At 46.9% G+C, this 25449-nt stretch overlaps 1 protein-coding gene across 1 annotated transcript in view; it reads left to right on the top strand.

Moving 5' to 3' along the window:
* The first annotated feature begins 697 nt into the window (after positions 1-697).
* The window catches only part of LOC144491895 (uncharacterized), a 45436-nt gene continuing 20684 nt past the window's right edge, over positions 698-25449 (top strand). Inside the window, exons 1-6 of the mRNA XM_078210185.1 lie at positions 698-765; positions 3199-3266; positions 3518-3793; positions 9568-9630; positions 14670-14705; positions 21423-21818. Coding sequence (XP_078066311.1) covers positions 698-765; positions 3199-3266; positions 3518-3793; positions 9568-9630; positions 14670-14705; positions 21423-21818 — 907 coding nt within the window. The remainder of the gene's footprint in view (positions 766-3198; positions 3267-3517; positions 3794-9567; positions 9631-14669; positions 14706-21422; positions 21819-25449) is intronic.

A 25449-nucleotide genomic window follows, 5' to 3' on the forward strand; every position in this document is an offset into this window, starting at 1 on the left:
TACTAGACTAATGGCGGGTCATCTGATGGACAGGCTAGGCTTGTATCCACCAAGTTTAGAAGTGCAAGAGATTTGATCACAACCCTTAAGATACCGAGGGGTGTTGGACAGGGTGGGGGTGGAGAGGATATTCCCTTTTGTGGGAAAATCTAGAACTAGGGGTCATAGTTTAAAAATAAGGCGTCGCTCATATAAGACAGAGATGAGGAGAATTTTTTTCTCTCAGAGGGTCCTTGAGTCTTTGGAACTCTTCCGCAAAAGGCAGTGGAAGCAGTGTCTTGGAATGTTTGAACAAAGGCAGAGCTGGATAGATTCTTGATAACAAGGGGGTGGAAGCTTATCGGGGTAGGCAGGAATATGGACTGGAGGCTACAATCAGATCAGCTGTGATCATGGCTGATCATCCCAACTCAATAGCCTGATCCCACCTTCTCCTCATTTCCTTTGATCCCATTTGCCCCAAATGCGATATCTAACTCCTTCTTGAAATCATTCAATGTTTTGGCCTCAGCTACTTTCTGTGGTAGTGAATTCCACAGGCTCACCACTCTGAGTGAAGAAATTTCTCTTCATCTCTGTCCCAGGCCATCGACCCTGTACCCTCAGACTGTGACTCCTGGTTCTGGACTCCACCACCATCGGGAACATCCTTCCTGCAACTACCCTGTTTAGTCCTGCGATAATAGGTTTCTATGAGATGCCCTCTCATTCAGGTAATTCCTTTTCAGCCGGGGGCTCAGCAAAGTTGGAGTCCCCTTCGGGAAGGTAACAAATCAGGGGACCTCGCCCGGGGACCGGCTGTAACAAGGGGCTGAATGCCCTCCCCATGTGCCTATGTTCCAGTCCATGATGGCACTAATCTGCTGAGAGGTCTCCTCTGTTTTCCTATAACTAGAATTGGAGAGCAGTGTTTTGTGTGGCAAGTCCACCCTAAACTGCTGAGCCAAATAATGACTTTAGTGTTGACAATGTACGTCCATCTGTGAGGTATGAACCAAAGCGGGGTTAAAAACTATTATTTCCTGGAATTTCCACAGTAGAATCATAGAAACCCTACAGTGCAGAAGGAGGCCTTTTGGCCCATCGAGTCTGCACCGACCACAATCCCACCCAGGCCCTACCCCCACATATTTTACCCACTAATCTCTCTAACCTACGCATCCCAGGACTCCAAGGGGCAATTTTTAACCTGGCCAATCAACCTAACCCGCACATTTTTGGACTGTGGGAGGAAACCGGAGCACCCGGAGGAAACCCACGCAGACATGAGGAGAATGTGCAAACTCCACACAGACAGTGACCCGAGCCGGGAATCAAACCCGGGACCCTGGAGCTGTGAAGCAGCAGTGCTAACCACTGTGCTACCGTGCCGCCCAGTATTTCTCAGACGGGAGATTACCAGAAGGTTCCCAATCCCAATTTACTCAATTTCTTCAGGGGCCCCACTAACCTCTAACCAGGGTCAGGGCAGGAGATGGTGAGAACACACAAGGAATTTTAAAGCCTCTAGCTATGGTCTGCGAGCTGAGTACAGCTTTCCAATCCACACTGGATTCTCCAGTTTTACAGCATAGAAGTGGTCGCTTGGCCGCTTCAACACTAAAGGGGTGATTTTGCGCCCGCCGTGAGCAAGAACCACGACACAAGCATAGAACTTTGAGAGAACCGGGAAAGGAGATTCTCAGGGCGGCACGGTGGCAGAGCGGTTAGTGCTGCTGCCTCACAGCGCCAGGGACCCAAATTCGATTCCCAGCTTCAATCACTGTTTGTGTGGCATTTGCGCCTTCTCCCCGTGTCTGCGTGGGTTTCCTCCAGGTGCTCCGGTTTCCTCCCACAGTCTGAAAGATGTGCTGGTTAGGCGGATTGACCCAAATAGGCACCAGAGAGTGGCAACTTGGGGAATTTCACAGCAACTTCATTGCAGTGTTAATGCAAGCCTTACTTGTGACTTATAAATAAACTTTTAAAGAGATCTTGTTTCCCGATTTTTCCCAGCTCTCTCCAGTGAAGGAATATGGTTCCTGCCCAGAAACATAGGAACATAGAAACTAGAAGTACGAGGAGGCCATTCGGGCCTTCCTGCCTGCTCCGCCACTCATTTTGATCATGGTTGATCATCAAATTCAATATCCTGATCCCCCCTTCCCTCCCTCATATCCCTTGATCCCTTTAGCACCAAGAGCTATATCTAATTTCTTTGTGAAATCAAACAACGGTTTGGCCTCGACTACTTTCTGTGGGAGTGAATTCCACACATTCACCACCCTCTGGGTGAAGAAATTTCTCCTCATCTCAGTTCTAAAAGGTTTACCCCTTATCCTCAAACTATGACCCCTAGTTAATACAGAGCGGCACGATACTACAGTGGTTAGCACTGCTGCCTCACAGCGTCAGGGACTCGGGTTTGAATCCTGGCTTGGGTCACTGTCTGTGTGGAGTTTGCACGTTCTCCCCTGTGAGAACAATCTCACAGTTCTCCACATGATACTCCATTTGCCAGATCTTTGCCCCCTCACTTAACCATTTTTAAAATTCATTCGTGGGACATGGGCATCGCTGGCTGGGCCAGCATTTATTGCCCATCTCTAGTTGCCCTTGAGAAGGTGGTGGTGAGCTGCCTTCTTGAACCGCTGCAGTCCATTTGCTGTGGGGTTGACCCATGATACTGCTGGAGAGTGAATTCCAGGATTTTGACCCAGCGACAGTGAAGGAACGGCGATATATTTCCAAGTCAGGATGGTGAGTGGCTTGGAGGGGAACTTGCAGGTGGTGGTGTTCCCATGTATCTGCTGCCCTTGTCCTTCGAGATGGAAGTGCTCGTGGGTTTGGAAGGTGCTGTTTAAGGATCTTCGACAATTGCTGCAGTTCATCTTGTACACACGGCTGCTTCTGTGCGTCAGTGACGGAGGGAGTGGATGTTTGTCCTGGATGGCGTCAAGCTTCTTGAGTGTTGTTGGAGCTGCAGTCTACGTCCCTTCGTAGGCTCCTTATGTCCTCCTCACAATTTACTTGCCTCCCTATCTTTGTGTTGTCAGCAAATTTAGCAACTGTACCATCTGTTTCTTCATCCAAGGCATTTCTATGAACTGTAAAAAGTTGTGGCCTCAGCAATGATCCCTGTGGCACACCACTCATATTATTATAATTAAAAATGTTCTGAAACGATTTAATCATACCCTCCCTGCTTTCTTTCCTTAGGCTCTTAGCATATGAGTTCAATATGCCTTCAGATACACAGCAGGACATGAACAATTCAGAAATAAAAGGTACAGTAAGGTGGCTGAATGTATATAGTTTATCACATTCCTCACAATTTTGGATTGAATTGACTGCTGGACATTTGACTGCTAAGACAAATATTAAAAAGTGCTGAAATGAATAAACACCAATTTTGTTTTTTGGAGCCACGGACTTTACTTAAGATTTGTTTACGTGCCAAAAATTCTCCTTTGAACGTTTTTCCATTGGCTGTAATATTAAAAAGTTCACCTCTGCATCAAAATTGTTTCTTTTTCAGATTCGTTCATATCTGACAAACAGTTGATGGAACTAGCTGGAAAACTCGGGGAAAATTGGAAGAAATTGGCAATTATGCATCTCGGCCTAAAGCAGTATGATGTTGATAACTTTGTCTCTAATGGAATCAATAACCAAGATAGAGCGTTTCTAATGTTACATTTTTGGAAATGTAGAGAAAAAAGACCAACAGTCGGAAGCCTGATCTGTGCTCTCGACAAAGCAGAACTGGATCCTGATGCATGGGCATTTCTTCATCGTAACAATAATTTTAATGGTAAGTCTTTCTCCGAGTCTCCTGAGGCACTTGTGTTCAGATGTGTCAAGATGAATGCTCTTCTATCTGTAGACCCTCACCTCATTCCAGCTGGATCTTGGTGGGCCTGGGTAAGATGCTCTTTCAGACAGTTAGTGCAGACCTGATGGGCCAAGTGGCCTCTTTCTGCACAGTAGGGATTCTATGGTTCTGCTAATACTTAAATTATTAATCGTGATTGTGCTAAGTTACTCCTCCCTGCTTTTCCTGGAATTCTTTCTGTGTCTTCTCACTCCAAGGCAGTTATTTTAAATATCCAGATGGATCCCCACATAGGACTCCTTCCACACTCCTGACCCCACAGAAGACACCCACTGGCCCCACCCCTTACTAAGTTTCCTCTCTCGGTGTTATCCACACCGACTCCTCCACTCATATGAGCTTCCCCACAACCCCTCCAGATCCAACCCCTGGTCCAGTTTGATCCCATCTCTAACCCCCAGTTGACCTGATGTGGCTAGGCCCTCCCTCAGTTGATCTGCACTCCCTCTACTAGATCCACCCCGATGTCCAACCCCCGATGACCGATCCCCCCCCCCCCCACCAGATTTCCAACTCCCCACCCGATGTATGAACCCTCCCCCCACTCAAAGGAACAACCCCCCATCCAATGTCCGACTCCCCCACCCAAAATCTGACCTCCCCCATCAGATACCCAACCCCGCCATCCGATGTACGACCCCCCCCCCCCAACACCCTGATGTCCCACCACCCCTACCCAATGTCTGACCCTGAACTCCCTCCCCCCCATGCCCCTTGTTCGATCCATCCACCTTCCCCATATCCCATCCACTTACTTTAGACCTTCTTGGTGGCCTGTCATTTGCAAGGAGACCTCTAAGTGTGCCTGTTTTACAGCAGCTAGCCCTGTGAGAAAAGGGGGCGAATCCTCCTTTGCTCCGATTCTCTTAGACTTGACGTTGGGCCTTGGTAATCCCTGCGCTGCCTGAATCTCCCCCTGCCTGGGACAGGAAGGTTGGATGAAACAGGCACAGGAAATGATAAGTGGATACAGAGTGGTAATCCGATGCTGATTGTTACCCCGAGGAAGTTATGTCCCGATGTTATATATTGCTATATATAGTGTCACTGAGCACCTGCAATACAACGCAACTTCATATAAACTGGTAGAAATGATGGGCAGTAAAATACCAGCTGGTTCCTCAAACATGTTCACATTCATCTAATCCTCAACAGGGATCTTGGGTTCATGTCACACTATATTTAACCCCCACGATTTGCCTGGGTTTGCAAAATCTCACTAACTGTCCTGGCTGGAGACAATTCACATCTCTCTAACCTGTGCTTAACCCTCTCTCCACTCACATTGTCTGTACCTTTAAGACTTGATTACCTGTAAAGACTCGCATTCCAACCATTATTTTGTAAATTGAGTTTGTGTCTTTATATGCCCTGTTTGTGAACAGAGCGCGCCACTTACCTGACGAAGGAGCAGCGCTCCGAAAGCTGGTGGCTTTTGCTACCAAATAAACCTGTCGGACTCTGAGGAGAGTTACAGAACAAAGAGATCTAGGGGTACATGTTCATAGTTCCTTGAAAGTGGAGTCACAGGTGGACAGAGTGGTGAAGAAAGCATCCAGCATGCTTGGTTTCATCGGTCAGAACATTGAATATAGGAGTTGGGACGTCTTGTTGAAGTAGTACAAGACATTGTTAAGGCCACACTTGGAATGTTGTGTGCAATTCTGGTCACTCTATTATAGAAAGGATATTATTAAACTAGAAAGAGTGCAGAAAAGATTTACTAGGATGCTGCCGGGACTTGATGGTTTGGGTTATAAGGAGAGGCTGGATAGACTGGGACTTTTTTCTCTGGAGCATAGGAGGCTGAGGAGTGATCTAGGGGCAGCTAGATAGTCACTATCTTTTCCCAAAAGTAGGGGAGTCTAAAACTAGAGGGCATAGGTTTAAGGTGAGAGGGGAGAGATACAAAAGTGTCCATTGTTTCACACAGAGGGTGGTGAGTGTCTGGAACAAGCTGCCAGAGGTAGTAGTAGAGGCGGGTGCAATGTTGTCTTTTAAAAAGCATTTAGATAGTTACATGGGTAAGATGGGTATAGAGGGATATGGGCCAAATGCAGGCAATTGGGATTAGCTTCGGGGTTTAAAAAAAAGGGCGACATGGACAAGTTGGGCCGAAGGGCCTGTTTCCGTGCTGTAAACCTCTATGACTCTATGACTTTAACCTGGTGTTGTGAGACTTCTTACCACATTCATATAGACAGGAGCATCGTGACTGGACACATCCTGCCACATCCCACACCCCACCCACCAGCAGGGAGGAGGCAAAAATCCCAGGTCCAGTCGGGAAAAGGTGCTCTGTAGAATTTCACTCTGGCCCCCCGCCCTTGGCAACTTGAAACCATGATGTGGAGATGTCGGCGTTGGACTGGGGTAAGCACAGTAAGAAGTCTCACAACACCAGGTTAAAGTCCAACAGGTTCATTTGGCAGCACGAGCTTTCGGAGTCTTTCGGAAGGAGCCTGAGACTCCGAAAGCTTGTGCTGCCAAATTAACCTGTTGGACTTTGACCTGGTGTTGTGAGACTTCTTACGCCACTTGAAACCAGCCAGGAGTTCACGGGGAAAATCCGCAAAACCTCTCATACAATTTCTCCAGATGTGCCTATTGCAACAGTGGGCAATGCATTCCAGACACTTCCTGATCTCTGAGTAGAGAAAGAAATCATCTGACATGCAATCCGTCCCTGCTTTAGCATTGTTGGAACTCATGTCCCCGGTCCCCTCCAATCTGTCAAACTGACATCATCTAGCCCTCCTCCAGCTCTGAAACCAACTGGGGCAGGTGATGGTCCAATGGCAATGTTATTAAGCTAACAATTTGAAGACCAGGACAAATGCTCTGCGGGACACAGGTTCAAATCCCATTCTGGCAGCTGCTGGAATTAAGTTTAAGTTCATTTATTAGTCACAAGCAGGCTTACATTAACACTGCAATGAAGTTACTGTGAAAATCCCCTAGTTGCCACGCTCTGGCGCCTGTTCGGGTAACACTGAGGGAGAATTTGGCATGGCCAATGCGCCCTAACCAGCACGTCTTTTGGACTGTGAGAGGAAACCGGAGCACCCGGAGGAAACCACACAGACACGGGGAGAACGTGCAAACTCCGCACAGATAGTGACCCAAGCGGGAATCGAACGCGGGTCCCTGATGCTGTGAGGCAGCAGTGCTAACCACTGTGCCATTGTGCTGCCAAATTTGAAGTTTTATGGGAGAACCTTGAACCCATGCTCTCCGTCTGTGGGTTCACCGGCAGTGGCTCCAGATCCCGCAAAACCCTGAAATCATGAATCTTGCCGGAGAAATCCTGATGTCCAGTTTTTGACACCTCTCGCGAGTGAACATAATGGGTGAGAACTCGATTTCCATCATTTCAATGAATTTAAACATAAAGACCCTCTCCCCAGCAGATCATTCCCCCCTCATTAGATAATAGTACCTCACAATAAAAAAATACTTTTCATTGTATACTAATAATACATGTGACAATAATAAATCAAATCAAAATCACTGATATGACTTTACAACAGGTTCAACCTGTCGTGGAGGACCCCCCCCCCCAGGGGCTATACTGACCTTCATGACCGCGGCGGGTTATGGCCAGGCAGTTCCATGGCAATGTCCCCTGGCACTGTCCCAACCTGACAGTGGCTTTTGCTACCAAATAAACCTGTTGGACTTTAACCTGGTGTTGTTAAACTTCTTACTGTGTTTACCCCAGCCCAACGCCGGCATCTCCACATCGTGTCAACCTGTGCCAGGGGTCAGTGCCAGGGGCACACACTTGTGGGCAGTCGGGGCTCATGTTTGGGGACTCATCTATGGGTGTATGGGGGAGCATCATGACTTAGTGCCATTCCTCTGTCTTTTCCCCGTACCCCTGCACATTATTTCTATTTGATTCAATTCAATTTGATTTATTATTGTCCCATGCATTAGCATACAGTGAAAAGTATTGTTTCTTGCGCGCTATACAGACAAAGCATACCGTTCATAGAGAAGGAAAGGAGAGAGTGCAGAATGTAGTGTTACCGTCATAGCTAGGGTGTAGAGAAAGATCAACTTAGTGCGAGATAGGTCCATTCAAAAGTCTGACAGCAGCAGGGAAGAAGCTGTTCTTGAGTCGGTTGGTACATGACCTCAGACATTTGTATCTTTTTCCCGAAGGAAGAAGGTGGAAGAGAGAATGTCCGGGGTGTGTGGGGTCCTTAATTATACTGGCTGCTTTTCTGAGGCAGCGGGAAGTGTAGACAGAGTCAATGGATGGGAGGCTGGTTTGCGTGATGGATTGGGCTACATTCACGATCTTTTTGTAGTTTCTTGCGGTCTTGGACAGAGCAGGAGCCCATACCAAGCTGTGATACAACCAGAAAGAATGTTTTCTATGGTGCATCTGTAAAAGTTCGAATAATTACCTGATGTCCTCTTGAATGCCTTGATTTTACCCGCTTCCACTGCACTCCCAGACAATGCATTCCAGACCACGCCATATTTGCTTCTTTTGCAAATCACTTTAAAACTGTGTCCTCCATTCTTGATCCTTATGCGAGGGGGAATAGTTTCTCCCTGACTTTTCTTTTATTCATTTGTGGATCTTGGGCCTCGCTGGCTGGTCAGCATTTATTGCCTATCCCTAGTTGCCCTTGAGAAGGTGGTGGTGAGCTGCCTTCTTGAATCGCTGCAGTCCATGTGCTGTGGGTTGACCCACAATGCCGTTAGGGAGGGAATTCCAGGATTTTGACCCAGCGACTGCGAAGGAACTGTGATATATTTCCAAGTTAGGATGGTGAGGAGCTTGGAGGGGAACTAGCAGGTGGTGGTATTCCCATGTGTCTGCTGCCCTTGTCCTTCTAGATGGAAGTGCTCATGGGTTTGGAAGATGCTGTCTAAGGACCTTTGGTGAATTGCTGCAGTGCATCTTGTAGATAGTACACACTGCTGCTACTGAGCGCCGGTGGTGGAGGGAGTGCATGTTTGTGGATGGGGTTCCAATCAAGCGGGGCTGCTTTGTCCTGGATGGTGTCAAGCTTCTTGAGTGTTGTTGGAGCTGCACCATCCAGGCAAGTGGAGAGTATTCCATCACACTCCTGACTTGTGCCTTGTAGATGGTGGATAGGCTTTGGGGAGTCAGGAGGTGAGTTACTCACCTCAGTTTTCCTAGCCTGTCTACTCTGTCCAGCCCCCTCATGATCTTGAAGTGTCTTAATGTGATTCTTGAAACCATTGTCGATTGTTGTAAAATCCCCTCTGGTTCACTAATGTCCTTTAGGGAAGGAATACTGCCATCCTCACCCGATCTGGCCTATATGTGACTCCAGACCAAAGCGATGTGATTGGCTCTCAACTGCCATCTGAGGGCTGGAATTCTCCCATCTCGTTCGGCCCTTCCGCCGCTGCCAGCGAGAATGGAGAATTTGGCACTCAGCCTAATCTCCATTCACAGCAGCGGGACTGGAAAATCCCAGCTGTGGGTGTGGTCAGAGAATTCCGGCTGAGATACTTTAGCAAGCCACTCAGTTCAAGGGGCAATTAGGGATGTGCAACAAATGCCGAACTTGTGACACCCACATCCTATGAAAGGATAAATTAAATAGAAGCAGCTCCTTCAGCCTAACCAGGTAACTAAGGATCTTCACACCAAGAATTTCAAGTTTCAGAGATAATCATTTTAACAAAAATTTATTTGTCCTCAGGTTTGAGATGCAAGTGTTGTCAACAATTAATGAGCTGCCAATGCAAATGTAATCTTACTCAAGGTAAGAACTCATGAGCTTATGTTCTTGGTCTCTTTATCCACAATTTATTCAAATTTCTCTTCTTCCCAGAATCCTCACAGTGCAGAAGGAGGCCATTCGGCCCATCGAGTCTGCACCAACTCTCTGACAGAGCATCGTAACCAGCTCCTGCCCTATCCCCGTAACCCCACAGATTTACCCCGCTAATCTCCCTAACCTACACATCCTGGGACACTAAGGGGCAGATTAGCATGGCCAATCCACCTAACTCTCACATCTTTGGAGTGTGGGACGAAACCGGAGCACCTGGAGGAAACCCACGCAGACACGGGGAGGAACTCCACACAGACAGTCACTTGAGTCAGGCCGGAGTTGGACCCAAGTCCCTGGCGCTGTGAGATAGCAATGTTAACCACTGTGCCACCATGCTGCTAATGTAATGCACACACCCAATCCCTCTTGGCTAATGAGAAATGATCGATAATTGAGATCCCCGACAAAATGTTAGCTTAATAATTATGGTACAGTGATAAAATAGGCAAGAAAATGATTGCTCAACATTATAAACATCATCAATTGATGTTATTTACTTTAAGATTTATCAGACAGTGAGGTCCATTCATAGAACAAAGAACAAGAACAAAGAACAAAGAACAAAGAACAAAGAACAATACAGCACAGGAACAGGCCCTTTGGCCCTCCAAGCCCGTGCCGCTCCCCGGTCCAGGATTGAATCCTGAATCCAGGATCCCCGCCCAATTTTCCAGCCTATCTACATACCAATATCCTATCCACCGAGCTGTCCCTCACAGCTACGATGCTTTGTTCATCACAACCTATTGACTCACCCCCACCCCCCCATTCCAGACCATGTGATCTCCAGGGAGAGGCGAAAACCCAGAGTGAAAACCCCAGGGCCAATATGGGGAAAAAAAATCTGGGAAATTCCTCTCCGACCCCCTGAGGCGATCGAAACGAGTCCAGGAGATCACACTGGCCCTGATCGGAAAATGCTTCCCAACCCTATTCATTTCCACTTCCACGAACACCATATGAATTCCCTGCCCCCGAGACAGGTTCCCAACTATCCGCAGTCTCGCTCTGTACTGGCACCAGCAAGATGATCATAGAATGAAGCCTTGAAACGAGAAACAAAGAACAATTAGCCCGCGCCGCTCCCTGGTCCAAACTAGACCACTCTTTTGTATCCCTCCATTCCCACTCCGTTCATATAGCTGTCTAGATAAGTCTTAAACGTTCCCAGTGTGTCCGCCTCCACCACCTTGCCCGGCAACCCATTCCAGGCCCCCACGACCCTCTGTGTAAAATATGTCCTTCTGATATCTGTGTTAAACCTCCCCCACTTCACCTTGAACCTATGACCCCTCGTGAACGTCACCACCGACCCGGGGAAAAGCTTCCCACCGTTCACCCTATCTATGCCTTTCATAATTTTATACACCTCTATTAAGTCTCCCCTCATCCTCCGTCTTTCCAAGGAGAACAACCCCAGTTTCCCCAATCTCTCCTCATAACCAAGCCCCTCCATACCAGGCAACATCCTGGTAAACCTCCTCTGTACTCTCTCCAAAGCCTCCACGTCCTTCTGGTAGTGTGGCGACCAGAACTGGACGCAGTATTCCAAATGCGGCCGAACCAACGTTCTATACATCTGCACATAGATGAACATAGAACATAGAACAGTACAGCACAGAACAGGCCCTTTGGCCCACGATGTTGTGCCGAGCTTTATCTGAAACCAAGATCAAGATATCCCACTCCCTATCATCCTGGTGTGCTCCATGTGCCTATCCAATAACCGCTTAAATGTTTCTAAAGTGTCTGATTCCACTATCACTGCAGGCCATTCCACACCCCACCACTCTCTGCATAAAGAACCTACCTCTGATATCCTTCCTATATCTCCCACCATGAACCCTATAGTTATGCCCCCTTGTAATAGCTCCATCCACCCGAGGAAATAGTCTTTGAACGTTCACTCTATCTATCCCCTTCATCATTTTATAAACCTCTATTAAGTCTCCCCTCAGCCTCCTCCGCTCCAGAGAGAACAGCCCTAGCTCCCTCATAGCTTTCCTCATAAGACCTACCCTCCAAACCAGGCAGCATCCTGGTAAATCTCCTCTGCACTCTTTCCAGCGCTTCCACATCCTTCTTATAGTGAGGTGACCAGAACTGCACACAATATTCCAAATGTGGTCTCACCAAGGTCCTGTACAGTTGCAGCATAACCCCACGGCTCTTAAACTCCAACCCCCTGTTAATAAAAGCTAACACACTATAGGCCTTCTTCACAGCTCTATCCACTTGAGTGGCAACCTTTAGAGATCTGTGGATATAGACCCCTAGATCTCTCTGTTCTTCCACAGTCTTCAGAACCCTACCTTTGACCCTGTAATCCACATTTAAATTAGTCCTACCAAAATGAATCACCTCACATTTATCAGGATTAAACTCCATTTTCCATTTTTCAGCCCAGCTTTGCATCCTATCTATGTCTCTTTGCAGCCTACAACAGCCCTCCACCTCATCCATGCCAGACAAGAGAAGATTGGCGTTAGTGGGTTGGGAATTTGCCCGCAAAGTTTTGTCTTACAACAATTCTCACGGAGGCATAGAGAGAAGAATGAAAGTTTTTTCTATACACTAAAATAAAAGCAAATTCCTGCAGATGCTGGAAATCTGAAATAAAAACAGACAGGGCTAGAAAGACTCAGCAGGTCTGGCAGCGTCTGTGGAGAGAGAAACAGGGCTTCCATCAGATGAGACGAAGAATGAAGTGGAACTGAGGCAATGGGTGAGGTTTTATGGCCTAACCCATCCCGAAACCGTAAAGTCTCACCCAAGGTCAATGGGCCTTTCCATTGTCCGCCACTTGCCCGCTACGATTCCCGTGGCGGGCGGGGCGGTAAAATTCCGACCAAAGAGTGGGATTCTCCGATCTCGCCCACCCCGCCATCGCTGCCAGCGAGAATGGAGAATTTGACGCTCAGCCAAAACCCCATTCACTGCAGCGGGACTGGAGAATCCCAGCCATAGGTGAGGCCGGAGGTTTCCGACCTCTCGAAAGAGAGTTGACTCTCTTTCTCTTTTCCCAGATGCTGCCAGACCTGCTGAGTTTATAGAGCATTTTCCGTCCTCATTTCACTATGCAATTGTCAAGGACAAAATTAATTCTCATGTGGAGAAGCATGGGTTTATAAGTGACCAGCAGCATAGAATGATGAAAGGCAAACCGTGTCCGACGAACCTGATTGAGTTTTTCAAGAGTTAATAAAGAATGTTGATGGAAGTGGTGCAGTAGATGTTGGAAAAATTCTCAACTTACAAAAGATATTTGACAACACACTAAACAGCCAACTCAGTTGGAGAACTAGATTGGAGAACTTGGTTCAAAGGGAAACTGGCAATTTGGGTACACATCTGGTAAGTGGTTGAAGGAAGAGAGCAGTCTCCCAAATCTGGTTTGATTTTGAGTGTTTGCATGCCTGGAGCTATGCTTTGTGGTTTGGAAGCAGATTAGAAATTTGGGCCTCACATGATTTATCTTTCATTACAGTCAATAGATGGAACATATTGCAGAATGCGTCTCGCAGCTAAATGATTGATATATCCTCTAGTAGGAGACTTTGATAAGTAAATTTTGATTTGATTTATTATTGTCACGTGTATTAGTATACAGTGAAAAGTATTGTTTCTTGCGCGCTACACAGACAAAGCATACTGCACATAGAGAAGGAAAGGAGAGAGTGCAGAATGTGGTGTTACAGTCATAGCTAGGGTGTAGAGAAAGATCAACTTGGTACGAGGTAGGTCCATTCAAAAGTCTGACAGCAGCAGGGAAGAAGCTGTTCTTGAGTTGATTGGTGCGTGTCCTCAGACTTTTGTATCTTTTTCTTGATGGAGGAAAGTGGAAGAGAGAATGTCTGGGGTGCGTGGGGTCCTTAATTATGCTGGCTGCTTTTCTGAGGCAGCGGGAAGTGTAGACAGAGTCAATGGATGGGAGGCTGGTTTGAGTGATGGACTAGGCTTCATTCACAACCCTTTGTAGTTTCTTGCGGTCTTGGACAGAGCAGGAGCCATACCAAGCTGTGATACAACCAGAAAGAATGCTTTCTATGGTGCATCTGTAGAAGTTTTCGAGAGTTGCAGCTGACATGCCAAATGTCCTTCGTCTCCTGTGAAAGTAGAATGATTGACAAAGGTGTGTAAGGAGTATAGTAGGGGCTGAGGACATCCTGGGGCACTGGTGTTGAGGATGATCGTGGAGGAGGTGTTGTTGCCTATCCTTACTGCGGTTTGTGGGTTAGGAAGTCTAGGATCCAGTTGCAGAGGGAGGAGCCCAGCCCCAGGCCATGGAGTTTGGAGATGAGTCTCGCAGGAATAATGGTGTTGGTGGATTTGGTGGATTTTCTTAACTATAATGTCCGCATAGGGGACCAGGACAAGGTTGTTGGTGATCTGGACAACTAAAAACCTAAAGCTCTCGACCACTTCTACTTAGTCCCCATTAATGTTCAGGGGCATGCCCTCCACTATGCTTCCTGAAGTTGATGACTATCTCCTTCGTTTTGTTGACATTGAGGGAGAGCTTATTGTTGTCACACCAGTTCACCAGATTCTCCATCTCTTTCCTGTACTGTGCTTGAGATCTGACCCACAACGGTGTCATCAACAAACTTGAAAATTGTGTTGGAGGGGAACTTGGCCATACAGTCAAAGGTGTGTAAGGAGTATAGTAGGGGGCTGAGGACATCCTGGGGCACTGGTGTTGAGGATGATCGTGGAGGAGGTGTTGTTGCCTATCCTTACTGCGGTTTGTGGGTTAGGAAGTCTAGGATCCAGTTGCAGAGGGAGGAGCCGAGCCCCAGGCCATGGAGTTTGGAGATGAGTCTCGCAGGAATAATGGTGTTGAAGGCTGAGCTGTAATCTATGAATAGGAGTCTGATATTAGTGTCTTTATAACTACCATTTATAACTACAATGATCTTGATTTTAAAAAAGTCTTTGCTAACATGTAATTTCTTTTTGTCCCTCAGAAATTACATGTTCCACTCCGAATGATGATGGATATAGTAAGTAACAAACTGGCGAAGAACACCTATGTAAAAGCAAAATATTGCAGATGCCGTAAATCTGAAATAAAAAGAGAAAATGCTGGATTAACTCAGCGGGTGGGATTTTCCACCTCAAAACTGGAAAATCCCATCCGGTCAATGGACCTTTCCATGGTCCACACCTCGCCCGCTCCTATTCCTGTGGCGAGCAGGACAGTAAAATTCACCCGAAGCAGGTCTGGCAGCATCTGTGGAGTAGAGTTAATGTTTTGAGTCCGTATGACTCTTCTACAAAGTATCTGCTATTTGCTTCGATAGATGGCATTGCGCTTTTTACTTCTCAAAAATACACCAACCACAGAAGGCAACTCTTGCATCCCAGGAATCAGCCTAATGAACTTTCTCTGAACTGGGCGGCATGGTGGCACAGTGGTTAGCACTACTGCCTCACGGCACCAGGGATTCGGGTTCAATTCCAGCCTTGGGTCACTGTCTGTGTGGAGTTTGCACGTTCTCCCCGTGTCTGTGTGGGTTTCCTCCGGTGCTCTGGTTTCCTCCCATCGTCCAAAAATGTGCGGGTTAGGTTGATTGGCCATGATAAATTGACCCTAGTGTCAGGGGGTTAGCAGGGTAAATGTGTGGGGGTTACTGGAATAGGACCTGGGTGGGATTGTACTCAGTACAGACCCAATGGGCCAAATGGCCTCCTTCTGTACTGTGGGGATTCTATGAAATTTGGTGGCGACACAGTCAGTTTCCATATCCAAGTCATTGATATGGATTGTAAATGGTTCAGGCCTCAACATGAGACCTGTGGCAGTGCACTCATTATAGTTTGCCCAACCTGAAATGACCCATTCAACCCAACTCTCTGTTTCCTGACAGTTAGCCAATCCTCTATCTCTAATATATCTCCCCCAAAACACCATGAACTCTTATCCTCTGCAGTAACTTCAATGCAGCACCTTGTTCAATGCCTTTGATTGTATTGAATTTGTTACCACCTCCCTAATAATGGATTCTAGCATTTTCCTAATATCAGATGTTAAACCAAATGGCACGGTGACACAGTGGTTGGCACTCTTGCCTGACAGCGCCAGGGACCCGGGTTCGATTCCGGTCTCAGGTGACTGTCAGTGTGGCATTTGGGCGGCACGGTGGCACAGTGGTTAGCACTGCAGCCTCACAGCGCCAGGGACTTGGGTTTGATTCCCGGCTTGGGTCATTGTCTGTGTGGAGTCTGCACGTTCTCCCCGTGTCCGCGTGAGTTTCCTCCGGGTGCTCTGGTTTCCTCCCACAGTCCGGAAGACGTGCTGGTTCGGTGCATTGGCCATGCTAAATTCTCCCTCAGTGTACCCGAACAGGCGCCAGAGTGTGGCGACTAGGGGATTTTCACAGTAACTTCATTGTGATGTTAATGTAAGCCTACTTATGACACGAATAAATAAACACAGTTTCCTGCATTTTAATCTCCCTACTTTCTTCATTGCACGCGTTACATTTGCGGTTTTCCAAACCAGAATTCCGTGAATTTTGAAAGATTACAGCAATGCATCAACCATCTTTCCAGACATTTCCTTTAAGACCCGAGGATGGAGGTCATTGGGTTCAGGAGTCTTGTCAGCCTTTAGCGACTGGTTGTGATGCAGAGCGATGCCAACAGCGTGGGTTCGATTCCCGTACCGTCTGACGTTATTCATGAAGGCCCCGCCTTCTCAACCTTGCCCCTCGCCTGAGGTATGGTGACCCTCAGGTTAAATCACCACCAGTCAGCTCTCCCTCTCAAACGGGAGAGCAGCCTGTGGTCATCTGGGCCTATGGCGACTTTACTTACTTTAGTTTTCCTCATACCTTTTCTTCAGTTTCTCTAATAATTGTGATTATTTTAAGCTCGTCCATCCTTTTTACCCCCACACGGATTGTCTACTATTATGAGGATGTTTTCTATCTCTTCAACTGTGAGGACATATACAAAATATTTGTTCAAAATCTTTGCCATTTCCTCGTTTCCCATCATTAATACCCCGGCCTCATCCTCCATGTTAACTTTCGTAACTCTTTTCCTTTCAATACTTAGAGATGAGTCGTAGAGTCATAGAGCTCTACAGTGCAGAAAGAGGCCCTTTGGCCCATCGCGTCTGCACCAGCCATCAAGCACCGATCTATTCTAATCCCGTTTTCCAGCACTTGCTCCATAGCCTTGTATGCTATGATGTTTCAAGCGCTCCTCTAAACGCTTCTTAAATGTTATGAGGCTTCCCGCCTCTACCCCAGCAGGCAGTGAGTTCCAGATTCCAACCACCCTCCAATTGAAAAGGATTTTCCTCACATCCCGTCTAAATCTCCCGCCTCTGACCTTAGAGCGTTTACAGTCTGCCTTTACATTTCTTGTTTTGTTGTCTCACACTCCTATTTCTCCCACTTTATGGCTTTTTTTAGTTATCCTTTGCTGGCTTCGAACAATCTTCAGGCCCATCACTAACATTTGCAGCACTGTATGTCTTTTCTTGCAGTTTGATTTGATTTGATTATTGTCACATGTATTAACATACAGTGAAAAGTATTGTTTCTTGCATGCTATACAGACAAAGCATACCGTTCATAGAGAAGGAAAGGAGAGGGTGCAGAATGTAGTGTTACAGTCATAGCTAGGGTGTAGAGAAAGATCAACTTAATGCAAGGTAGGTCCATTCAAAGTCTGACAGCAGCAGGAAAGAAGCTGTTCTGGAGTCGGTTAGTCCGTGACCTCAGACTTTTGTATCTTTTTCCCAAAGGAAGAAGGTGGAAGAGAGAATGTCCGGGGTGCGTGAGGTCCTTAATTATGCCGGCTGCTTTGCTGAGGCAGTGGGAAGTGTAGACAGAATCAATGGATGGGAGGCTGGTTCGCGTGATGGATTGGGCTACATTCACGACCTTTTGTAGTATCTTGTGGTCTTGGGCCGAGCAGAAGCCCATACCAAGCTGTGATACAACCAGAAAGAATGCTTTCTATGGTGCATCTGTAAACGTTGGTGAGAGTCGTAGCTGACATGCCAAATGTCCTTAGTCTTCTGAGAAAGTAGCGATGTTGGTGAGCTTTCTTAACTATAGTGTCGGCATGGGGGGACCAGGACAGGTTGTTGGTAATCTGGACACCTAAAAACTTGAAGCTCTCGACCCTTTCTACTTCGTCCCCATTGATGTAGACAGGGGCATGTTCTCCTTTATGCTTCCTGAAGTCGATGACAATCTCCTTCGTTTTGTTGACATTGTGGGAAAGATTATTGTTGCCGCATCAGTTCGCCAGATTCTCTATACTATCCATAATTTCCGCAATTAGCCATGGATAGTGAAACTTTCTCATAGATTATTTCTTTCTCAATAGAATATATCTTTACTGAGAGAGAGATATAAAATATCTCTTTAAATGTCTGCCACTCTCTCTCTACCATTTTACCTTTTAATCTATTTTCCCATTCTTTAGCCAACTCTGTCTTCACACCCTTGTCATTACCTTGACTAAAGTTTAAGACTCCAGTTTCAGACTGATATTTATCACCTTCAAACTGAATGCCTCCAGGATCCTTTATTATGCGGTCATTAATTACTATTATTGTAGTTATTTAATTTTACTTATTTATTTATTTATGTCACAAGTAGGCTTACATTAACACTACAATGCGAAAATCCCCTGGTCGCCACACTCCGGCGCCTGTCCCGATACAGTGAGGGAGAATTTAGCACGGCCGATGCACCTAACCAGCACGTCTTTCGGACTGTGGGAGAAAACCGGAGCACCCGGAGGAAACCCTCGCAGACAAAGCGAGAACGTGCAGACTCCGCAGAGACAGTGACCCAAGCCAGGAATTGAACCTGGGTCCCTGATGCCGTGAGGCAGCAGTGCTAACCACTGTGTCACCGTTCTAATTAATCCTGTTTCTGTACACATTACCAGCCTAACATAGTCTGTTTCCTCTTTAGTTCCAGGATGCATTCTTCCAACAAACTGTCCTGACTACACTTGATGAACTCGTTCTCCAGGCTATCTTTGCCAATGTGATTCCTTCTATCCTAAATGGAGAGTAAATTCTCCCACGATTATTGAAGAACTTACTCACAAGGCACCATTATTTCTCGATTTATACCCTTTGCTATTTCTTATCTCCACCCAGACATCTCGATCCTCTGGACCAAGATAAATACTATACTGATCTCATCATTTATTAACAGATCTACCCCACTTCTCCTCCCTTTCTTCCAGTCCTTTCAAAATGTCAATTACCCTTGACTGTTCAGGTCCTAGCCATGATCACTTTGCGACCGTCTCTGTAATGGCTACCACATCATACTTATTTCTTTTTGTGTTATCAATTTTACCATCTTGTTACGATTACTGAATTATTCAGAAAAAAACAGCCTTGAATTTTGCCTTTTTTTAAATCAGTTTTTTCTCTACTGTAATCTTATTTGCTGGTTCTCTCATGTTTGTCCACTCTGCCGCTTCCTGTCACATTCTGGTTATCATTAATCACATCTCTCTCTCCCCTTTACAGTTTCCTTGTCCTTTCTCTTCAATTTACCAAATCTCTGAACCCTTCCCCATTCCCACCCCAGGGGGTGGAATCTTTCCAGTGTCCCCATCCCGCCGCAGTGAACGGGAGATTTGGTTGGCTGCCAAATTCTCCGACTGTGCTGCTATGGGAACATGGCATGAACAGGTGGTAAGATCGTGCCCACACTATTTAATTGACAGCCCTAACTACACCCCTACTTACGTACACAGGTCCCAGAATGTTCAGGTGAAGATTGTTCCATCAATGTAACTCCTACTTTTCCCTGCACTGGTGCCAATGCCCCATGAATTGAAACCCATTTCTCCCACACCAATCTGTGAGATATACCCTCAGCTCTCTGATCTTATTTAGTCTGTGCCAATTTGCTGTGGTTTAGGGAGTAAAGGCTGATTTGATTTGGTTTATTGTTGTCACATTTATTGCCATACAGTGGAAAGTATTGTTTCTTGTGTGTTATACAGCCAAAGCATACCGTTCATAGAGAAGGAAAGGCGGAATGTAGTGTTACAGTCACAGACATAGAGATAAAATAGAGATTACGGGTAGCCCAGATGTTAGCACTGCTGCCTCACAGCGCCAGGGACCTGGGTTCAATTCCGGCCTAGGGTGACTGTGGGTTGACTGTCCTTATAGAGTCTGCACATTCTCCCCGTGTCTGCGTGGGTTTCCTCTGGATGCTCCGATTTCTTCCCACAGTGCAGGTTAGATTGAATGGCCATGTTAAATTGCCCCTTAGCGTCAGGGGGAATAGTGGTTAAAATAATTGGGGTTACGGGGATAGATCCTGGGTGGGATTGTTGTCGGTACAGGCTTGATGGGCCGAATGGCCTCCTCCTGCACTGTAGGGATCCTTCCATGATGATTATTATGATTGGGATTCTGCTGTTTAATTTAGCTCCTAGCTGTTCACGAACAAGACCTCTTTCTTAGTTCTGCCTAAGCTCCTGGTACCCACGTGGACTACGACAACTGGATCCTTCCCCTCCCACTCCAAATTCCTCTCCAGTCCCTAGAAATGTCCCAACCATGGACACAGCCTTTGGGGACCACTCTCTTGGCTGCAGAGAATAGTACCTGTTTCCTTAACCTATGCTATCACCCACTACAACTGCCTTCCTTTTTGCTCCCTCCCTGCATTATGGTGCCGTGACCAGTTTGTTGAGGCTCCCTGCAATAGTTCTTGCCCACACAAGCTGCAGGAACGTCAAAACAGTTGGACATTTTCTGGGGCTGAGAATCCTCCATTGCTACCTTCTGATTTCTGAAACCTTTCTCACTCACAGCCGCACCCTCCTGTCCCTGACCACAGGACAAATCTCAAATACTTAACCCAAGGGACTGCCTCCAGGTAACTTTACCCTCCGCTCAGACTCCAGCTCATGAACTCTGAGGCAAGGTTCTTCGAGCTGCAGATACTTACGGCAGATGTGGTTGCCATGGATCACAGAAGTATCAATCAGACCCCACATGCTACATCTGCAGCACATCACCCTGCCCTGACATCTTTATTTTATTTTATCTAACTAAGTTGGTTCCAGGTTTAGAATCAATGCAGAAGAGGCCATTCGGCCCATCAAGTCTGCACCAACTCTCTGACAGAGCATCTTACCCAAGCCCACTCAACCACCTTATGTCTGTAATCCCACACATTTACCACGGCTAATCCATCCAACCTAAACATTCCTGCACTCTAAAGGGCAATTTGTTTAAGTTTAAGTTTATTAATGTCACAAGTAGGCTTACATTAACACTGCAATGAAGTCACTGTGAAAATCCCCGAGTCGCCACACTCCGGTGCCTGTTCGGGTACACTGAGGGAGAATTCAGCATGGCCAATCTGCCTAACCAGCACATCGTTTGGACTGTGGGAAGAAACCGGACCACCCGGAGGAAACCCACACAGACACAGGGGAGAAGGTGCAGTCTTCGCACAGATAGTGACCAGAGCTGGGAATCGAACCCAGGTCCTTGACGCTTTGAGGCAGCAGTGCTAACCACTGTGCCATCGTGTCACCCCCAGAGTCCTGGCCCCTTCACCTTAAGAGGGATCAACACATCCAGTGGAGGTCCAGAAAAGAAAATATATCCTGATATCTGAGGATAAGAAGGGGGGGGGAGGGGGCAGCTGTTGTGCAATAATTCATGATGTTAATGCATTATCTTTGTCTACTTCCATCCACAGATTTTAATATTAAAGTTACCATAACAAAAGTTCTTGATGTCAAAAATGAAGCAAATAAAAAACTGGACGACCTGTTTAAAGAATTATTCAAAACTAAAATCGACCTACGCTTGAAGTTTCAAGAAATCGCTAATTCTATGGAGTCTAATCTTCTAACAATTGCATCGGGATGTATAGATCTCCAGATGCAAGCATTATCGTATGCAGCCCTCCTCAATCTGAGCCTGCAATTTGTAAAGACTGTATCTGAAAGGATAAAGCAGCTCCCGCCCTTACATCAGAAACTACAGGATGCGATGGTGGAAGGATCTGAAAACATAATGGCAGAAATGCTTTCTTTCACCAACTATTTCGGAGGTGGTTCGTATAAAAGTGCGCTGGAATTCTTTTGTGGAGGTAAGTTCCTGGGGAAGGTTTGGATCACAGATATAAAGGGAGCGAGGTCAGGAGAAAGGATCATTGGAAAGGTAGTTCTGAATGGAAAAAGTCCAGCAACCTGACATCGTTTAAGACTTACCTGGATAGTCACATGAGCAGCCTGGGAATGGAGGGATACAAACGATTGGTCTAGTTGGACCAAGGAGCGGCACAGGCTTGGAGGGCCGAAGGGCCTGTTTCCTGTGCTGTACTGTTCTTTGTTCTTTAACCCATTTTCCCCTCATCCACCTGGATTCCAGTAGATCTGGAAGTGATGCATTTTGGAAGAACTAATGTAGGGGGGAGTTAGACAATAAATAGCAGAGCCTTCAAGAGTATAGAAACACAGAGGGACCTAGGTGTGCAAGTCCACAAATCCTTGAAGGTGGCAGCACAGGTGGAGAAGGTGGTGAAGAAGGCATATGGTATGCTTGCCTTTATAGGACGGGGTATAGAGTATAAAAGCTGGAGTCTGATGATGCAGCTGTATAGAACGCTGGTTAGGCCACATTTGGAGTACTGCGTCCAGTTCTGGTCGCCGCACTACCAGAAGGACGTGGAGGCTTCAGAGAGAGTGCAGAGAAGGTTTACCAGGATGTTGCCTGGTATGGAGGGTCTTAGCTATGAGGAGAGATTGGGTAAACTGGGCTTGTTCTCCCAGGAAAGACGGAGAATGAGGGGAGACCTAGTAGAGGTATACAAAATTATGAAGGGTATAGATAGGGTGAACAGTGGGAAGTTTTTCCCAGGTCGGAGGTGACGATCATGAGGGGTCACAGGCTCGAGGTGAGAGGGGCGAGGTACAACTCAGATATCAGAGGGACGTTTTTTACACAGAGAGTGGTGGGGGCCTGGAATGCGCTGCCAAGTAGGATGGTGGAGGCAGACACGCTGGCATCGTTTAAGACTTACCTGGATAGCCACATGAGCAGTCTGGGAATGGAGGGATACAAACGAATGGTGTAGTTGGACCAATGAGCGGCACAGGCTTGGAGGGCCGAAGGGCCTGTTTCCTGTGCTATACTGTTCTTTGTTCTTTGTTCTATCTATTCGACATCTCCCCGTGCAGCTGTTTCTTGCTTTGGCATCACTTGCATTTGTACAGCACCGTTAACAATGCAAGTGGCAGCGGGAGTTAGACAAAGTGGAGGGGAGACATTGGGTGGAATTTTCCCGGCCCACCCACCGCAGGAATCGTAGCGGGCAGGGGGGGAGGCGGGAGGGGGGCGGTGACCATGCAAAGGTCCGTTGACCTCGGGTAGGGATTTTTGGCCTTGGGGTGAGCAAGGCTGGAAAATCCCGCCCACAGTGGTAATTCAAAGATTAATACTCTGGGATCACGCGTTCAAATTCCACCATGGCAGCTGGTGGAATTAAATTCAATTAATAAATCTGGAATTGAAATCCGATCTCAGTGATGGTGACCATGAATTGATTGTTTAAAAAGCCCGTTTGGTTCATAAGCCCATAAGACATAGGAGCAGAATTAGGCCACTCGGCCCATCGAGTCTGCTCCGCCATTCAATCATGGCTGATACTTTTCTCATCCCCCATTCTCCTGCCTTTTCCCCATAACCCCTGATCCCCTTATTAATCAAGAACCTATCTATCTCTGTCTTAAAGACACTCAATGACCCGGCCTCCACAGCCTTCTGCTGCAAAGAGTTCCACAGATTCACCACTCTCTGGCAAAAGAAATTCCTTCTCATCTCGGTTTTAAAGGATTGTCCCTTTAGCCTGAGGTTGTGCCCTCTGGTTCTAGTTTTTCCTACTCATGGAAACATCCTCTCCACATCCACTCTATCCAGGCCTCGCAGTATCCTGTAAATTTCAATAAGATCCCCCCTCATCCTTCTAAATTCCAACGAATACAGACCCAGAGTCCTCAACCGTTCCTCAATTGACAAGCTCTTCATTCCAGGGATCATTCTTGTGAACCTAAAGGAAATCTGCCGTCCTTATCTGGCTTGGCCTAGATGTGACCCCAGACCCACAGCAACATGGTTGACTTGTGATTATCTTCTGCACTGTCTTTGCAAGCCACTCGGTCCAAGTGCAATTAGGGATGGGCAATAAATGTTGGCCTTGCCAGTGAGACCTGCATTCAATGAAAGAATAAATTTTAAAAAAACAACAGAACTGCACTAAACCTTAGAAGAGTGATGAATGATTCAACTAGAATGAACAATATGGAAGAAAATAATGAGATATTTTGTCAGTGTCATGAGGAGATTTGACGGGCCAATGCAAAAAGTCTGTCAGATAAGGTTCAAGGAAATAGTAAGGTCTGTTATTCCAATTCTCTTCTTGCATCTAGTGGTGCACTAAGGCAGACTTTCATTTGTTTCCAAAGCGATTGTTTGCCTGAAACAGGTCGCTAGTAGAAACAAAGAAACGAGAAGCAGGAGTAGGCCATACGGCCCTTCGAGCCTGCTCCGCCATGCATTTTGATCATAGAAACATAGAAACCCTACAGGACAGAAAGAGGCCATTCAGCCCATCAAGTCTGCACCGACCACAATCCCACCCAGGCCCTACCCCAATATCCCTACATATTTTACCCACTAATCCCTCTAACCTACGCATCCCAGGACACTAAGGGGCAATTTTAGCATGGCCAATCAACCTAACACTCACATCTTTGGACTGTGGGAGGAAACCGGAGCACCTGGAGGAAACCCAAGCAGACACGAGGAGAATGTGCAAACTCCACACAGACAGTGACCCAAGCCGGGAATCGAACCCAGGTCCCTGGAGCTGTGAAGCAGCAGTGCTAACCACTGTGCTACCATGCCGCCCATGGCTGATCATGGCTGATCATCGAATTCAATGACCCGTTTTCCCCCCCCCCCCCATATCTCGTGATCCCTGGAGCTATATCTAATTTCTTCTTGAAATCAGACTAGTCTGTCACCAGGGATTTATAGCTTGAGGGGCGCCACTCCACATCAAGCGTGGCTGACCAGGAGTCTCTCCCACTCTTACCGCCAGCCATTGGCGTCTTTGGAAGGATTTTGCAGATTGACACTCAACTTGTTTGGCTGCGTTATGAACGCCCCTTCCTTGGCCATCAAGTCCTGGGGTGGGTCTTGGACCCAGAGCTTCTGGCTCAAAGGCAGATCTGCACCATAAGATCTCCAAGTTTCAGGACCAGTTGGGGAAAGGGGGGAGCAGGTTGTGATTGTTGAAGGCTTCACAGAGATACATTACAAAGATACTGAAAAAGTCTGAGGTCACGTACCAACCAACTCTTTGTTCCACCGGAGCAAGGGAGAGAGGAACGTTTTGCGAAGCTAAAGAGGCTAAGACAGCGTTTTTTTTAACTTACTTTTTCGCGGGATTTCGAGTGTTCGGGTTTTTAGAAGTTTCGGCTCGTTTTAGAAAAGCGGAAGTAGGCCGCCCGTGGGGCAATTTGGGAAGGCGTGTAGTTTTTTTAAAGTGCGCGGGAGGTTTAAAAAGCAGGCCGCAGTATACAGCGGGCAGCGTCGGGAGCGGGCAGTGGAGTGAGTGGGAAGCAGAGTGTGAGCTGTAAGGGCTTTGGCTCACAGGGCTTCGGGGGAAAGGGCGAGCAGGGGTGAGTTTTAATTCTTAGTTTTTAATTCTTATTTAC

Source organism: Mustelus asterias, chromosome 3 (assembly GCF_964213995.1).
Source record: "Mustelus asterias chromosome 3, sMusAst1.hap1.1, whole genome shotgun sequence".
Classification (NCBI taxonomy): Eukaryota; Metazoa; Chordata; class Chondrichthyes; order Carcharhiniformes; family Triakidae; genus Mustelus; species Mustelus asterias.